The 16,574-nt window shown below is 44.9% G+C and overlaps 3 protein-coding genes and 1 long non-coding RNA gene across 4 annotated transcripts; 2 read left to right on the top strand and 2 right to left on the bottom strand.

Moving 5' to 3' along the window:
* Positions 1-205: 205 nt before the first annotated feature.
* LOC135391235 (uncharacterized) lies at positions 206-4,804 on the bottom strand. The gene is made up of 3 exons (XR_010421895.1): positions 4,627-4,804; positions 2,552-2,690; positions 206-2,448 (listed from the first exon to the last, which is right to left on the bottom strand). It is a non-coding gene; the product is annotated as an uncharacterized LOC135391235 (long non-coding RNA).
* Positions 4,785-7,143, top strand: LOC135391233 (store-operated calcium entry-associated regulatory factor-like). The gene is made up of 8 exons (XM_064621405.1): positions 4,785-4,961; positions 5,017-5,198; positions 5,286-5,396; positions 5,464-5,519; positions 5,606-5,871; positions 6,265-6,391; positions 6,780-6,898; positions 6,980-7,143. Exons 1-8 carry the CDS (start codon positions 4,898-4,900, stop codon positions 7,003-7,005), a joined length of 951 nt encoding a protein of 316 aa, XP_064477475.1. The 5' UTR covers positions 4,785-4,897; the 3' UTR covers positions 7,006-7,143.
* A 98-nt stretch (positions 7,144-7,241) lies between these two features.
* On the bottom strand, positions 7,242-8,781 carry LOC135391232 (exosome complex component RRP45-like). The gene has a single exon (XM_064621404.1). The coding sequence runs from the start codon at positions 8,654-8,656 to the stop codon at positions 7,325-7,327; it is 1,332 nt and encodes a 443-aa protein (XP_064477474.1). The 5' UTR covers positions 8,657-8,781; the 3' UTR covers positions 7,242-7,324.
* Positions 8,782-8,921: 140 nt separating this feature from the next.
* Positions 8,922-15,876, top strand: LOC135391231 (microfibrillar-associated protein 1-like). The gene is made up of 11 exons (XM_064621403.1): positions 8,922-9,192; positions 9,349-9,400; positions 9,487-9,663; positions 11,357-11,486; positions 12,511-12,570; positions 12,682-12,809; positions 12,875-12,983; positions 14,372-14,532; positions 14,601-14,760; positions 14,829-14,918; positions 15,609-15,876. The coding sequence occupies exons 1-11, from the start codon at positions 9,111-9,113 to the stop codon at positions 15,792-15,794; spliced, it is 1,335 nt and encodes a 444-aa protein (XP_064477473.1). The 5' UTR covers positions 8,922-9,110; the 3' UTR covers positions 15,795-15,876.
* The last annotated feature ends 698 nt before the right edge of the window (positions 15,877-16,574 follow it).

Here is a 16,574-nt window from a genome sequence, read left to right as displayed (position 1 = left end):
TGCGTCCTGGGCCGACTTCTAGGGGAACTGTGCCGACATACGTCTCTATCTATCGGGATCTCAAACACGCAGCCTCTTGGCCACCCAAAGGGAACGAAGCTATACACTCTCGGAAGTATTGCAGGCAGATTTTCAGGCATTGTTTTTAGCATGGCCCGCCGTGCATTCGCGTGCGGTATGGTACACTAGCACACCGTAGCTAATGCAAGGATTGAGTCGATCTTCTGTTCATCCTAATTCTTACACTAAATCAAATAGTGACATTGAAACCTGGCTTTTGAAAGAACTCAGCCTAAAAGAAAAGCAAACTGTCAGTTCGAAAGAGAGGTAGTCGAAGTGGCTGAAAAAAGAAGTGAAATAAGAATTAGCCCTGGCCAATCTCCCTTGCGGATCGCGGCCATCTTCCTGGGGAGAAGAAGAAGTTGTATTACTGAAGCTTCTATTTCTCTGATGGATACGGAACTTGAATTTTTATTCAAAGCATAAGAATTTTTTCCACTTGTGTCATCCTTTATAACTTCCGTGGTTTTGACAACAGGAAAAGATCACCACTAGGTGTAAAGTTCCTTTTTAATCAGGTCTTCTCAAAACCCCAATCCCAACGTTCAACCTCCCTTTTCTTTTTTTCCAGAAATAAACCAGTTGATAGTGGAGCGGTGTGTTGTCCTTGTCTGCCGTAGCTCCGTAGTCTAAGATGTCACACCAACTAGCCCATTCTACATTGTTAATCAGTTTTATACTTGTAAAGTGCTGGACAAAAGTTTATGGAACATACTCTGGCGCACTCCTCCCTCCGAGTGACAAGCTGGCAGTGAATGGTATTGTACGGACTTGCATACAGGTGACTGGGCTACCTATACGCACATGGCTAAGTCTGTATGGTCCCATTCACTGTCACTCTAAGGAAGGAATGTGCCGGAGCATGTTCTCTAACATTTGTCTAGCACTGTACTCGTTGTTTTGACATGGTGGGATAGCAATGCACCTGCGCACATGACTGCGTCGGGTCATTATAGTTTAGTTGTAAGCAGCGCTGTCTCTCCATTGTCCCGTCTGTATGCTCTTATTCCCTTTTGCAGTTATGTACCAACTGGCCCAAATTTCTGCACTTCTCATTAAACACAACATAGCAAACCTGAAGCCATAACCCACTGTGAATATGCCAGCTAGCTCTTTCTCTTTGAATTTCCATACTTATTTTTCCAACTGTGAGCTAAGGCAGCAATACAGTAAGTAAATAGATAATTTGGAGTGCTCCTGAACATTCTCCTAAACCTTTGTGAAGGTCGAATAGTCTTTCATACTTTCAGCACTCTATTTGAAAGGCCGCCCATTTATTGGAGTTAGCCTAGTAAGCCTGTTAATTTTTTGTGTTATCCACAATCCGGCTCCACAATAACTATGTGGGTCCTGTTTTTGTGTACAATGTTATGTACGATATACCAAAGTTTTATGGTAACTACAGTCGTTTCTTTTCCTTGTGGCCCTCCGTGATGTGGTCTAAACTCAATGTGCCCTGTGGTTCCAATGGCGTTCTTCGGACCCAAATATACTGTCTCGTAAAGTTTTGTCCTCAGTGCCACGGGGGTTTAATGATATAGACTGGCACACAATTATGTCAAGTACACCCAAAGACCTTTTTTTTTCAAATTCTCGTATTATTGGACTACACAAAAACAACTACCTTTATAGTACGGAGAGAAAGGGGAAAAATGGAGGCATCCAGTACATTCTCCATGTCACTTTTGTCGAGAAACTGTGATAGCTTTTGCAAAAGACATAGAACAGACATAGTACAGGTCTCTCGCAACAACCTCGACATTTTCTGCTTCATATTTTCTGTGCAAATGAATAACAGGAGTTATAGTTCTCTCCTCTATTCCACATACTGTTCACCTTAGCAATATGTTCTGTGATGCATACTTTGACCATCCAAAAAGTGGCAGAACATGACTCCTTCAGCTCTAAATATTACTGGCATCAAAAATATAGTGCTTAACGAAATGTATGGCATTTGCAACTGCAATGATTGCTTTCTATCAGCACTGTTGTAGCCATCGTGCTTGAGTTATGGTTAGTTCAGTGATCTTCTATCATCATCAGGGTTTGTTCTATCAGCAGAACGCTAGCCATTGTGGCAGACATATGGTGGCCCTGATAAGGGCCGTTTGTTTACTTCGTCCAGGTCTGCTGTTTCTTCTCCAGTGCACCATGAAGCTACTGAAGAATTCCTTAGCATGTCCACAGTCCATCTTCTAGTGTCCATAGTTCCCTACGGGAGCACGATGTTGGCATAAGACAATCCGTGGGGTGGGGCATCGTCACGCAGCTGGTGCCTGTGGGATGCCCTGGACAGCATTCAGGCATGAATGCAAAAGGCCAATCCAATAATCCCGTGGGAGTGGCCTGAGGCCTTCTGCTGGGTCAGCTCTGTTTGAAGAACTTGAACTGAAAGTAAAACATAATTGTGAGTAGTGTGAAATTACTGAGAATTATAAGTAAACAGTGTCAGTTACAAATCTGTCAGCTCAGCACGAGAACAATTGTGTACCTGCTTTGGTTGGCCTAGTGAGGACTAGCATAAGTAGGGGTATGCAAATTCTCCAATAGAATCCCAATACTTCTCTCTCTATCCCATACCCAATTCATGTATGGCATCTGACAGTCCTGGTCAGCTACAGGGGTTCCACCTGGAAACAACAGGGTGAAATGCATTTAGGCAACAAAAAGCTTCAAGTTTGCAGCTTTTAACATGCTGGATAGCATTTCACTCTCCGTAATCATCATTTGCAAGCCTTAAATTTTGCCAGTGTCATTTATAAAATCCTCTACAATTTTTGAAAAGAAAACCATCGGATCACTCACTGTGGCATTTCTAAGCTATCAAAGGCCATATGAGGACAGGAAAACGTTGTTTGGTTGTTCAAATCAGGTCGGAGCTTAAAACCTGAGCGGTATCACTCGACACCGCTGCTTGATTGCGGATTTCTCAGCCATAAATTCTGACTGTATCACATGTTACATCACTCACTGTGGCTTTTATAAGCTATCGAAGGCTATATGAGGACAGGAAAGCTGTGTTCTGTTGTTGCAACTTGATCGGAGCTTAAAACCTGAGGAGTATCATTCGTAACTGCTGCTTGACCGCAGGGTTTCCAGGCCTAAAATTCTAACTGTATCACATGCTGAATCATTCACCGAGGCTTGTATAAGCTATCGAAAGCTGCACGAGAACTGGAAAACGTCGTTCGGTTATTGCAACTTGATCGGAGCTTAAAACCTGAGGGGTATCATTCGTAACTACTGCTTGACTGCAGGGTTTCCAGGCCTAAAATTCTAACTGTATCACATGCTGAATCATTCACCGAGGCTTGTATAAGCTATCGAAAGCTGCACGAGAACTGGAAAACGTCGTTCGGTTATTGCAACTTGATCGGAGCTTAAAACCTGAGGGGTATCATTCTTAACTGCTGCTTGACCGCAGGGTTTCCAGGCCTAAAATTCTAACTGTATCACATGCTGAATCATTCACCGAGGCTTGTATAAGCTATCGAAAGCTGCACGAGAACTGGAAAACGTCGTTCGGTTATTGCAACTTGATCGGAGCTTAAAACCTGAGGGGTATCATTCGTAACTGCTGCTTGACCGCAGGGTTTCCAGGCCTAAAATTCTAACTGTATCACATGCTGAATCATTCACCGAGGCTTGTATAAGCTATCGAAAGCTGCACGAGAACTGGAAAACGTCGTTCGGTTATTGCAACTTGATCGGAGCTTAAAACCTGAGGGGTATCATTCGTAACTGCTGCTTGACCGCAGGGTTTCCAGGCCTAAAATTCTAACTGTATCACATGCTGAATCATTCACCGAGGCTTGTATAAGCTATCGAAAGCTGCACGAGAACTGGAAAACGTCGTTCGGTTATTGCAACTTGATCGGAGCTTAAAACCTGAGGGGTATCATTCGTAACTGCTGCTTGACCGCAGGGTTTCCAGGCCTAAAATTCTAACTGTATCACATGCTGAATCATTCACCGAGGCTTGTATAAGCTATCGAAAGCTGCGTATCACATGCTGAATCATTCACCGAGGCTTGTATAAGCTATCGAAAGCTGCACGAGAACTGGAAAACGTCGTTCGGTTATTGCAACTTGATCGGAGCTTAAAACCTGAGGGGTATCATTCGTAACTGCTGCTTGACTGCAGGCGTTTGAGCCCTAAATTCTAACTGTATCACACGTTAAATCACTCACTGAGGCTTTTATAAGCTATCGAAAGCTGCACGAGAACCGGAAAACGTCGTTCGGTTGTTGTAATTTGGTCGGCGCTTAAAACCTGAGGGGTATCATTCGTAACTGCTGCTTGACTGCGGGGTTTTGAGCCCTAAATTCTAACTGTATCACACGTTAAATCACTCACTGAGGCTATTTATAAGCTATCGAAGACTATATGAGAACAGATATACGTTTTTTCATTGTCCAAATTTGATCGGAGTATCATTCGGCACTGTTGCCTGTAAATCTTCCGAAATTGAACTTATTTAACGAATTTCACCACAGTTGAAACAGGGCGAGAATGTTTCACTAAAAATTCGGGAGTACAAACATCAAGGAACTAAAATTACTTACCTCCATGTGGTAATTAGCATGAAACAAGAAGCACAACACACACACGTCCACCTACGACAGCGCGAAACCGACGACTGAGAAAAATTGATGTCTTCATGCGCTGACCACGGCACTACATTCATAGCCACCGCCGCCGAGGCGTACGAACACAACGAATGATACCCCTCAGGATCTAGCGCCTCCCGATGGCTTTTGGTCATAGCTTGTGCTCAAACAAGTGAAATTTTATCGCTTTATATCTCCTTCTAGTCGACTTTGGACGTACTTAGTGATGCATTTCTTCAGTCGGTCACTTATTTTGGTCGTCGTTCTGTCGTTACTACGCATCACAGAGGGTAAAAAGTCGTATGCCGTGATTGTGGCGTCTTCTAATTCCTTTATTGCATATAGGGCAGAATAAGGTGAAACTAAAAGATGTGAGTACACTAACGCTTCACAGTGGGAGGATGACAACAGGTCGTCGAACAAGCCCTGTGCCTCAGCTTAAATGTATTGGCGGCAGCGCCGGATGTACAAATACACCACACGTAGTGCAGTGCTACAACAGGGGTACCGACGGCAGTGATGTGCAGGTAAGAATTGGCACCAGGGAATGACGAAATTTTTTCTGTTAGAGAATTTGCATTGAATCATTTTCAATAAGTACGACTTAATTCCAGTGGGAATGTAAAGCTGAAATGAGCAAAGCTCAACGCTTTGGAACCGTGGAAGTTTTCTGCGAAGGCTACGACTACCCGGATGACCCTTACGTTCTGCAAGGCTCATGCGGTGTAAGTATCTTTATGCTTCATGTACACAGTGCCAAAGACACTAAATACCAACGTTTAACCTTTCCAGCTGGAATACACATTAGATCTGACTGGACACCAGGATGCGTACGACAAGCAGAGCAGGTACATTAAAGACAGTGAAAGTATTGAAAACGTTTTTTTTTTTCGTTCTCTCTTTTACCTGCTCATCTGTCTTCTGATATTTACAGTTACAGCCACTACACGAAGCCCAAACATAAAGGATCGTCCTTCGAAAACCTTTTGTACATAGGTGTCTCCGTATTTATATTCTACGTCATATACAAGTCGTGCATGTCAAGTGGTCGCCGTGACGCTACGGGGACTGGTTTCACCGCTGATTACCCAGATGACCCGCATGCCCCCAGTGCTCCTGGCTGGGGTGGAGGTGGTGGTTTCTATGGGGGTGGAGGGCCGCCACCCCCTGGCTTCAGGCCCGACCTTGGAATGGATGGTGGTCAGTTTGCAGATAGAATTCCTGTTATTGCTGCTGAGTGTCTGTGCAAACATTGGAACTCAAATGGTGTTTGTCCAACATACTTAGACAATTGGGTTTTTATCTTAGTATCGGTAAAATCGGGCAATATCACGTGAAAGAGTAGATTTCGGTCATGAAATGACTAGGCTTTGACTTCGGACATGAAATGACTTTCGGGCATGAAACTACTAGGGATGTCCATAGGTTTTACCGGGTACAACCACTTTTCCTGTGCATGCCTCTCTATCTCTGTATGTGGTGTGCTGTTTTTCCATTTACAGTGACGATGTACCAACTAGCTCAGTTTAACAGACTTGTGGGGTTTAACTGCACAATACAAGGCTCTACACACACTGCATTCTTTCTGTCTAGGTTGTGGTGCAAGACCTCGTGGTATGGGAATGGGCGGTTATGGAGGCTCAGGGCTCGGGGGAGGTGGCTTTTGGACTGGAGCTGCAACAGGAGGGTTCTTGGGATATTTATTAGGGAACAGAGGAGGGTATGTATTCTTGTGTTACATTTCATACTACACTTCTTGCATAGGCAGCCATATTAGTTAATTCTGTGGCTTTGGGGAGCCACAGTAATCGTTGATAATGGGTTGAAAATAACATCAGAAATACCAAAGTCAAGACACGCAAGTTTTACCAAGAAAAAATTTGAATGTAAAAATTTGTGCAATTAAAATTACCAACAATTTCTGTTGGTTGGAGCCCGTTAAGCACCCCCCCCCCCTCCCTACATGCGTGGGCGGGTAGGGTCCTTGACATATGTGTAGAAGAAATCTGGCAAAGGCATTGCATTGCCAAATTTCAAAACCTTTTCTAGCAGTGGGTACCTCTAGAGACGAATTGGAAGTTAAGCAATGTGAACATTCTCCCTTTCAGAGGCACAGGTACCACCGGTGCATGGGGGTACCCACAGGAAGGTATGCGAGGTAGTTCTTACGGCTTCTCTACATCAAGTGGGTCGGCGTCATCATCAGGCGGAGCACACTCGTCTTCTGGTATGTTCAGTGACCTGCGGTAGCATGCATATTTCGAAGACTATGCACTGACATATGGCATATTTTGTAAACCCTCAACAGGATTTGGTGGAACAAGGAGACGATAAGGAGATCACTAGAAGCAAACACCAAAGATTACTGCGAACAAGACTTTCCCGCTGTCACAAGTTGTCATACAGACAGTTATCATCCGGCGTAATGTCATGGCACCGATTTTTTTATATAAATATCCTATAATAACAAAATGGTTGACCCCTGAAAGATGCTTGTTGGAAATTTGACAATCTCCACTGCAGCCACTAGGGAGAACGACGTCTGTCGATTCATACCATGTGTGTATATGGTAACTGGTAAATATTTTATTTAAACGTGACTCGCATCAGCACGGCACGACGTCATTGTGGCACAGATTTTAAAAATTGTTTCTCAGAATGGCTGCCTCGAATACCAGCCTCGATTGTGTTCTTTAGTCGTATTGCTGAGGTCAACGTCGTCCTTGTCACCTTTTGCAGGAAAATCTTCTTCCTGCAACACTGCCATTTCTTCTTCTTCGCTGCTTTCACTGTCCTTACAACCCCCAGCACCACCCCTGTTATTTTTTTGTGACACCACTTGTGACATATCCTCTGCGTCTGCATCGTCGTCGAGAACGTCCCAGGTGCTGGGTCCTCCTCTCCCGATTGCAGCAGTGCCAGTGCCTTCGAGAAAGACTTTAACGTTTGGCAGCACCTTGGACTTCGTACCACTTGTACGCTTTCTCTGCTGTGCTGCTCTACGTCTGCTCACTTTCTCTACTGTGACATCTTCACTCTCTTCTACATCACTGACCACCTCAACATCATCTACGTGCACTGCACTTGGCTCCAGTGTCATCACCTCATCCGTGTCTACGAGCAAGTTTGCTGCAAATCCAACCGGTGTCCCTTTCTTCCTCACCTCTTCGTCCTTCTGAACTTCCTGTTTGATGATTTCTGTTAGGCTCTTTGCTCTCACTCCAGCCAATCGCGTGCAGAGCAGCACGTGTTCTTTGCGTATGATGCAACCTCTCTGGTGCAGGACACACACTTCCTGGCGGCCGTTAGCACCAACTGTTAAAATGCCGTCAGCAATCTTCTCTTCCAACTCGGTTGGGTCGGCCAAAATTTCGCCACCACTTTCGTAAAATGCAAAGCTCACACAATATGGATGGTGGTGCATGTGAATCGGAACCGCTACACTGTCACGTGTGTTGTGAACGGTTATTTCATTCCCCTCTATCGTAACATTCGGAATCCGTGCGTGAAGAAGAGCCGCTATAGTGGCAACACTGGCACATTCACACACGTTCCCGCAGTGATTCAAAACCTGAACATCAACACGAATCTGCCACACTTTTTCACCATTTACTAGGCAAAGCGATTCCAAGTCTACACAGCGTGAATCGTGAATGCAACGTTCCAGAAGGCGTCCGATCTCCACGCCATAATCACCGAGTCGACCGGGTTCGAAGTTCGGAGCAGCCATTGGAGACAGCTCGAAGTTGACGACCAAGTAACCCTCATTAGGACGACCCAGTTTAGGGGTCGTCAGCTCACTGGAGACCTGAGCGAGAACTTTGGTTTTTTCGAGGGACGCTATGCAGCATCCTCGGTCGAGTCCAAACTCGATGCGCACAGGCCGATTCTCTCTTGCGGTTCGGCCGTCGACACGTTTGCCTTCAGAGACTGTATTTCTCACAAAGTCTCTTTCACAGTCTGAAACTAGATCTACGTGAAGCATGGCGTCTGTGTTTTTCTACAAAAGAAGAACAAGTGGGCCAAAGCATTAACGCATAAACTTTACCGCGCACTTCAACCTAAACACGAGGATTGCTTTTTTTTTTTTTTTTTCCCCGCACATTGTTATTGCACTGTTTGTTTCGACTTCCACTTAGTGCCCGTGGAGACCGTCCTGTTCGCCCCTGCGCCCCTGCGTTAGGGCACCAACACGTATTAGAATGTTCAAAACTTTCCGCATATTATGCCTTTTTTTGCGGCTCTAGTCATCTAACTCAGACGCCAATATTTTACTGTTTTACTGAGCAGCGCACGAGGAGGGGTGGTGAACATGAAGGGTCGCATCGCCATCGCGCAAGTTTATTTACGGAAGGTTTCATGTTTGTGAATGGGTTGAACTGATTTCTGTAAATATTTAGCATTTTCTCTCCTTGAGTTGTCACTGGACACAACCGAAGATGACATCATCGAGTTCGGCACAGGCCGCAAGCAGTTTGATTCAATCAACTGCAGGCGCTATTCCCGTTGTCAATGAAAAAGGTACGGTTGTCTAAGCCTCGCTTCAACCTCTGGCGTAAAAGCAGTACAGTAATTAATTGTAACAGTCAAAAACGCAAATTGCAGTACGTAATTTATAGTCTTGATTGATTTGCGTGAAACAAATTATGAAAATCCGCCACATTTTGTTGCTCGCAGGTGAGGTGTCTATGCAAAAGGTGAAGGTGCACAGATATGTGTCTGGGAGAAGGTATGTGCTGTTCTTCACGCCATCGTTACTGCTTTTCAGTCCTACACGAGAAACTCGACTTGTCCTCTCTGCTTACTGTTGTTTAGACCAAAGTATGCACCAAAGGAGAGCAGCGATGAAGAAAGCGGAGACGAATTCACATTTGAGCGCCGCCAGCAACCTGCGGCACCCGAACCCATACTTATTGATGAAGAAGCAGAGAGAACCGACCCTCGACTTCGCCGTCTGCAACGTCGTGAACGCGAATCTAACGAAGAAGAAAGGCAAGTGGCACAAAAAAGAAAAAGAACAACAACATTGATCCCATTACTGCCTTGCAGAAACTATGACAAAACTCTCTAAAGCACATCACAGTTCATGGTTTGATGTTTGCTCTGGCTAGGTCTCCACGTATTATACCAAAAACAACAATAGCTTTATTTCAGGATGATGGGTGGGGAATTTCATTGCCGGGGGCGATACTCTACCCCAGTGCTGGAGGAGAAGCGGGGAATGAAGTAATGGGTCCCGTTACAATAAGGATCGAAGACCTGTGGCGTCCAAAAAAGGCGGAGAGAGCCTTGAGGGCAGAGCGTTGGTGAGGTGGATGAGGCCAGGGGCCAAGCAATTTTGTGAGGGAGAGAGGGCGGGAGTCTAGCTTGTTGAGGGAGGCGGAGAGTACGGAGCGGGAAGGGTGGTAGTGGGGGCAATAGAGAAGAATGTGCTCGAGATCTTCAACAGCATCTCAGTGACTGCAGTGGGGAGAGTTAACTTGTCTCAAGCGGTAGCGCTACTGCGCTGTGAAGGCCACGTCGAGGCACATTTGATGAGCTAATGCGGCGGCGTGACGAGAGATATGTGCTGGCATGCGGAAAGCGAGCGCTGGGTCAACTCTGCTCAGCATGGCGGGGGGTAGTATGTCGTCGGTCCGTTGGCGGGTACCAGAGGAGTCACAAGGCTTCGAAGTATGGACCGCCGATCGCCTCTCAGCAGTGCAATACGCGTCCGTGTCCGAGACGAGAGAGGTGCTTCGGCTGCGCTGTCCGCCAGTTCATTGCCCTCGACACCGCAATGGGCGGGAACCCATTGGAGAGCGAGCCTATGTCCTGCTTCGTAGACAAGGTTGTAAGCGGTCGACACATCCATAACCAACGGTGTGGAAGAGCCTCGTATGCCAGAATTTTCAATTGCTTGCAGGGCAGATGCTGAGTCAGTAAAGACCACCCAATTCCGGGGGGGGTGAAGGAACGATGTGCTGCAAAAAGAAAAGTATGGCGTAGAGTTCCACAACTGTGGATGATGTACAATGCCAAAGGCGACGGCCTTGGACTACGCCTTCGTCGGGGATGACAAATGCTGACGCGGACTTGCCATTTCGAGATGCACCATCGGTGTAAGCGCAGCTTCTCTCCGATGTGGTTTCAAACATTTCGTGTAGCACTCATGTAATTCGTTACCACTTTGTTTTCAAATAAACCGCGTATCTTTCGAAGCTTGAAGGAGAATGCTAATTTGGATGGTAGCCATCGGCCGGGACGTTCGCAGCAGACGACGCTGTCGTCACACTTTTTCTGTTGTATGCACATATGAACATTCACATATGTTCCAGTTATTGTGAGAATTTAATCCTTCAAAATATGTGCTATAAACTGCTCTTGTATTATGCTTGGACATATTGTCACATTTTGCACTTATTGTCATCCACTGACATTGCCACCATTCTAGGTCTTGTAGTAGTGTGTAAACTAAGTTCGGCACAAGTTTTCTGTGGGAGCACCACGAAGCGTTCGGACCTGGTGTAATACATGGAGGCCTCAGCTCTGTCAGGATCAGCTATAAGATAACGGTTGTAGCTCGCAGCTATGCTGACAAGCCCTTATTATATAGAAGCCACATTGGGCATTGTTTCACCTGGACTTGCTGTTGGTATTCCTGCAGCCTGGAGCACTTCTGACTGTGATTGTTCCATCTGCTCAGGATTGAACGTCACAGACAAATTCACGAACCAGAAGTGTTGGCAGTCAACGAAGGGGCGGAAGATGAACAGCGTGCAGCTCGTTGGAAAGATGCAGAGGACAGCAGCGATGAAGAAGACTTGGACGATGAGGTTTGTGTTTAAAGGATTTTTTTGCTTGGAGCAGACAGTTTCTCAGAAATGGTGAAAGTTAACCACTTGTATGAAACTTGCTATTCCTCTGGAACAATGATTCCTCAAGATTTGGTGTCATATTTTTTCTATAACGAGAGGATAGAGAGGTAGCAAGCGAGCTGGTGGTAAGTTATGGATATTTTTTCTGGTGTGAAGATTAGCTTCCGCTTATCACTAGAGTCCTGCATGACCATGGGGCACCTGTGGATAGCTAGGGTCCTTCGTTTTCGGGTTAAACCCGGTTTCTCACGATAGTTCCTCCCGAACTAATTTTCAAGAATTCGGGTAAAACCCGATATCTACCCGAATTCCTTGCGGTCCTTCAACTTCTTTGTTCTCTGTAAACCACCAGAAAAGTGAATCATAATATCACCAAAGAGAACTGTTTGCAACAGCATATTTGTGCTACTCTTATGATCCCCTCCTGCAGGAGTTAAGACTGGCTTTTGTGGAGCTCTCGCAAGTGTTAGAATTAGATTCTTGTTTCTTGTCCCAGTGTTTCAGCAGTGGCTTGTTTCATATGTCTCTCCTTTCACCCGAAAATTCCTCGGTGACATATCGAACGTAGACCACAGCACCCGATTTCTCCCAAAATCCTCATGTATAAGTAGCACTCGATTTTTCCCTCCCGAATTTAAGAAATCATAAAACCCGAAAACGAAGAACCCTATGGGTAACCTGCACTTTCCTGCAGGCTGGCAATCCGAACTTTGTGGCTTTTTTTAAACACAGGAACAGAACTTGGGAACACAAAGCATGCTTAGTCACATGCTTTGCAATATGACGTGCCTCCGCTCGATTTGTTTCGCTTCCCTACAGCTTTTCTTTGGGATTTTTTTTTGCATTGGCCAGGCATATCTCTTTGGTTCAAGAGTTACTTGTGTGGACACAACACAATGAGCAATTTTGTCGTCGCCGTGGCGCAAGTGTGCTGTCAGGGTATAAGAATAGTTATATGCAACATAATATCTTTGGCTTCCAGGAAATTGAGAGACGGCGGTTGATGCTTCGTCAGCGGGCACTTCACAAGGCGCAAGAAGAGGTAACTCTTTTTGATTCTTTTAGTTATTCCTTTCTTTCTTTCTTTCTTCTTCTACTACTTCACTTTTGGTGAGAATGACGCATAACCTGATACTGATTAAACACGGCGCAGGAGCTGCTTGACCTAGAAGATGATGGGAGATCTGAAGAGGCAGACACCGAGGAATCCGAGTACGAGGAGTATACTGAATCCGAGGAGGAGGATGTGGGACCACGTCTGAAGCCGGTGTTTGTCAGGAAGTAAGCTCATCTTCACCTTATCTTTCTCACGAGGTCCACTTATCTACCATCGTCTTTACATTCAGACGTGACCGCATCACCATTCAGGAGAGGGAACGCTTGGCTCAAAAGGAGAAAGAACTCGAGCAAGAAGCCAAGAGGATAGCTGAGGAGCGCCGTAAGACCACTCTCAAGGTGAAATATTATGTCTCTCTGCCCTGAAAGAGAAATGCGACGTTTTGCAGGGTGCCCGAGCATGCAATAGAAAAGATGTAACATGCAGCATATCTTATTTTTAGAGCCTGAAGTTTTAGGGTTTAACCCGATTCTTCCCCGAGTTTGCACCCCGAATTGAAGGTTGCCTCTTTAGGGTGAAACCCGATTTTTACCCGGCAAATTGCCCTCACTGAGACGTCTGTAGGAATGCACACCAACTTGTTTGGTAGCAAACGCAGTTACACCACCATTTGTTCCGAACCAGTTCAGTTAGTTTGAGTAACGGAGCCTGATTTCTCCCCGAATTTAGCATACTGGAAGTTTTTCAACTCGAATTTGCATGAATTTAGAGCGCATGTTTATTTACCTGATTTTTGCTCCCCGAATTTAGAAAAAAATATTTCCCAAAAACTTCAGGCTCTATCATACATAAGGTTTAAGCTGGTAAAACCCATTTTTAAGCTCCCAATTTGCACCATCGGCAGTTCGGGTAATACCCGAAAATGATTGTGCAAATTCAGCCACAAATGCAGGCACTGGCGAACGCTAAATGTTCACCAAAGCTCCTTGGCATCCAGTATTCACATGAAATGCGAGACACACACATTTTCTGTTCCACTCAAAAATCTGCTCTTTCACATGGTACAACCAGATTTTACCCTGCCTTATAGAACTGGATATATAACCCAATTTTACTAAAGCTGCGCGAATAGCAAAATTTCCAGTGCAAATAGTTTACGAATATTTCACATGCACTGCGAATCGAATCCGAATAATTTCTCCATGCTACTTCTGCATTAGTAACTCGCCATACCAACAACTAAAGGTGTGTTCTCAATTTTGTGTGTACAGGATTACCAGAGAAAGTACATGATCTGTAATGAAGGTAAAATGAAAAAAAAGGAGGTAAACGGTACACTGGAGAACCCATTACGCGCTAAAATTTCATTTAAAAGTTGCCAGTTGGTATTGCTCTTTGTGGACCAGTCATGAAAACTAAAAGGAATGCCACCCTGTTAGCATTTCCAATGTCCCATACTGCCTGCTAAGCTTTGTGAATGTGAGTTTACATAGTTCCGTAGCAGCGTAAACTTTGTTGCAATATTTACCATGAAGAAATAGTGCCACACTTAATGTACTGGTCAACTGGGAGTGAGCTAATACTGGGGGAGTCGGTAAAGCCCCTTACTGACCAAACCAGGCAACCACCTTACTGCGCCCCTATCTAAAGAGCTACTATACTACCATAGTGAAAAGACATGACATACGCAAGATTCATTCCAGTTCAATGTGAAAATTAAACGCATTAGTGACACCGGAGTACAGGCATTACCAGGAGAACTAAGCTGTTGTTGTTACCACCGTAGATAGTAGAAAACGAAACGAAGAAAGAAATGATGGAAGAGAAGAAAGTGGACGACTCCGAGGACTGGGTAAACACCGACGACGAGAACGACGAGGCAGCGTACGAGGCATGGAAACTTCGAGAGCTCAAGCGCATCAAGAGAGACAAGGAAGAGAAGGAGCAGTAAGCACGACAGCACCTTGCGCTTGGTGCGGGTTAACTTTAAAATGAACCTCTCTCTCTTGTGACAGGTACGAGAAAGAGCGAATGGAAGTGGAGCGCCTGCACAACATGACGGAAGAAGAAAGGCGTGCAGAGTTACGAGCCAACCCACACGTCGTTACAAACAAACCTATGAAAGGGAAATACAAATTTCTGCAGAAGTACTATCACAGAGGTGTCTTCTTCTTGGTGAGTAGTACTGTTTTGCATGTTGCGGTCCTTCTGTATGGATTTCTATGTTATCTCTTCGTCTCCAGGACAAAGAAGAAGGTGTGCTCAAGAGAGATTATTCTGCACCTACTCTGGAAGATCATTTTGATAAGACTGTGTTACCTAAAGTCATGCAGGTGAGTGGCCATGTTCGTGTGTTTTGTCTTCAGGAAAATTTTATTTATCCTCGAGAGGTTGTGAAGGGACTGCATTCGAGGCTGTTTTCGAGGCTGCATTAAAAGAATTGTGCTTTGCAGTCCCACTCTGTTATTGTTTCGCACACTGTTGAAATCGACAAATCAAATCAATCAATGACTTACAGTCGAGGCAGCACAGCCCAGAGCTCTGCCGACTTTTTTTTTTTTAGCCCGACCCGGCCCGGGCACTCCAGAAAATGGCCCGGGCCTTCCTGTTTTTATACGGCCTGGCCCAGTGGCCCAGCAAATAGACTGACATCTCCAGCTGTGACTTACACATAACAGAACACAAGGTTACAAAGTTCAAAACAGCATTCTTCCCTTCTCGACATTGAATATTCTTCTCCGCAGTAGTTTTGCACTGCGGAATTGAGCAGTGCTGTTGCCGTTTGAGTTCTGTAAGCCCAGAAACTTCATCGCACACGAAGGGTTAGTTGCGGCAGTTTCGGATCCGCGCGAAATATACCTGTCGTCTGCTGTTACTATCATTCATTGAGTGCTTCTTGCCTGAGTCCGCTATGTGGCGAGCAGCATCAGTTGCTTGTGCGCCATAAAACCCCTCCATCATCACCATTGTCGTCATGTTTAGTCATCCACCCCTACATCTGAGATTTCTTTGTCCTCAAACAGGTTAAAAACTTTGGACGCTCTGGTCGTACCAAGTACACGCACTTGGTAGACCAAGACACGACGTTATTCGATTCTCCGTGGATGTCGGAGACTGCCCAGAACCTCAAATTTCACGCCAATCAGGCTGGAGGCGTGCGACAGGCCTTTGAACGGCCAAGCATCAAGAAACGCAAGACCAGTGCTTGAATGTTTACGCCGTTCTTGTTCTTGTAAATAGAGTTTGTGTACTGATAATCTGCGTTGTTGCAAAATAAACACTGAGTGTGGAGCCTCTATATATTTTTTTATGTAATGCATTTTTTAAATACTATTGAACCTGTATCTGAGTCTTCCGGCGGATGTGCAGAATGTATAAGGTTGGTAATGCATAAACGAGTGTTATGTTTCCACACCTTTGGTACATTCCTAACATTGCAAATCCAGGTTCATTGGCAGAGGACATCGAAAACGTTCTTGAGTTTTTTACTGTATTTTGCAACGTTTAGTGCACAGTGTTTTTATTTGCTGTTGGCATGTCCTACATATGAGTGGCAACTATGAGATACATCACAGTATTGTTATATCTAGACTATGATCTGCAGGCACAAGAAAGCACACTTTAAACAGTTGTACATGACATAACTTTTAACCTGGATCTAATGAAACAGACTTTTGCTAATTTGTACAGTCGAACTCCTTTACAACGAAACTCGGGGGACAGCGAAAAAAATTTGCAGTAAAGGTATTTTTGTTAAAAAGGATGTCCATTATTTTACCTATAGGGCTGCAGCAGGACTGCAAAACAAATTTGCTGTAGTGGTAGCTTCATTAAGAAGGTGTTCGCTATAAGGGAGTTTGACTGCATTGATATTCTTCATCTTTTCTTTTCCAGTAAGCACAACGTTACAAAATTATGCACAATTTGAGTCTGAACCCTTCTACTTAGTCTGCCAGGAACATGCCAGTATATTATTTGAGGTCTGCACC

Source organism: Ornithodoros turicata, chromosome 4 (genome assembly GCF_037126465.1).
Source record: "Ornithodoros turicata isolate Travis chromosome 4, ASM3712646v1, whole genome shotgun sequence".
Classification (NCBI taxonomy): domain Eukaryota; kingdom Metazoa; phylum Arthropoda; class Arachnida; order Ixodida; family Argasidae; genus Ornithodoros; species Ornithodoros turicata.
This window is presented reverse-complemented; position numbering and strand designations above follow the sequence as displayed.

Bases quoted from the DNA above. Each gene is read 5' to 3' on its own strand.
- LOC135391233 (XM_064621405.1), top strand. From the start codon at position 4,898: ATGCATTTCTTCAGTCGGTCACTTATTTTGGTCGTCGTTCTGTCGTTA. The intron at 4,962-5,016 runs GTAAAAAGTCGT...TATTGCATATAG, and splicing joins GTTACTACGCATCACAGAGG to GGCAGAATAAGGTGAAACTA. The intron at 6,899-6,979 runs GTATGTTCAGTG...AACCCTCAACAG, and splicing joins CGGAGCACACTCGTCTTCTG to GATTTGGTGGAACAAGGAGA.
- LOC135391232 (XM_064621404.1), bottom strand. From the start codon at position 8,656: ATGCTTCACGTAGATCTAGTTTCAGACTGTGAAAGAGACTTTGTGAGA.
- LOC135391231 (XM_064621403.1), top strand. From the start codon at position 9,111: ATGACATCATCGAGTTCGGCACAGGCCGCAAGCAGTTTGATTCAATCA. The intron at 9,193-9,348 runs GTACGGTTGTCT...TGTTGCTCGCAG, and splicing joins TCCCGTTGTCAATGAAAAAG to GTGAGGTGTCTATGCAAAAG. The intron at 14,761-14,828 runs GTGAGTAGTACT...CTTCGTCTCCAG, and splicing joins ACAGAGGTGTCTTCTTCTTG to GACAAAGAAGAAGGTGTGCT.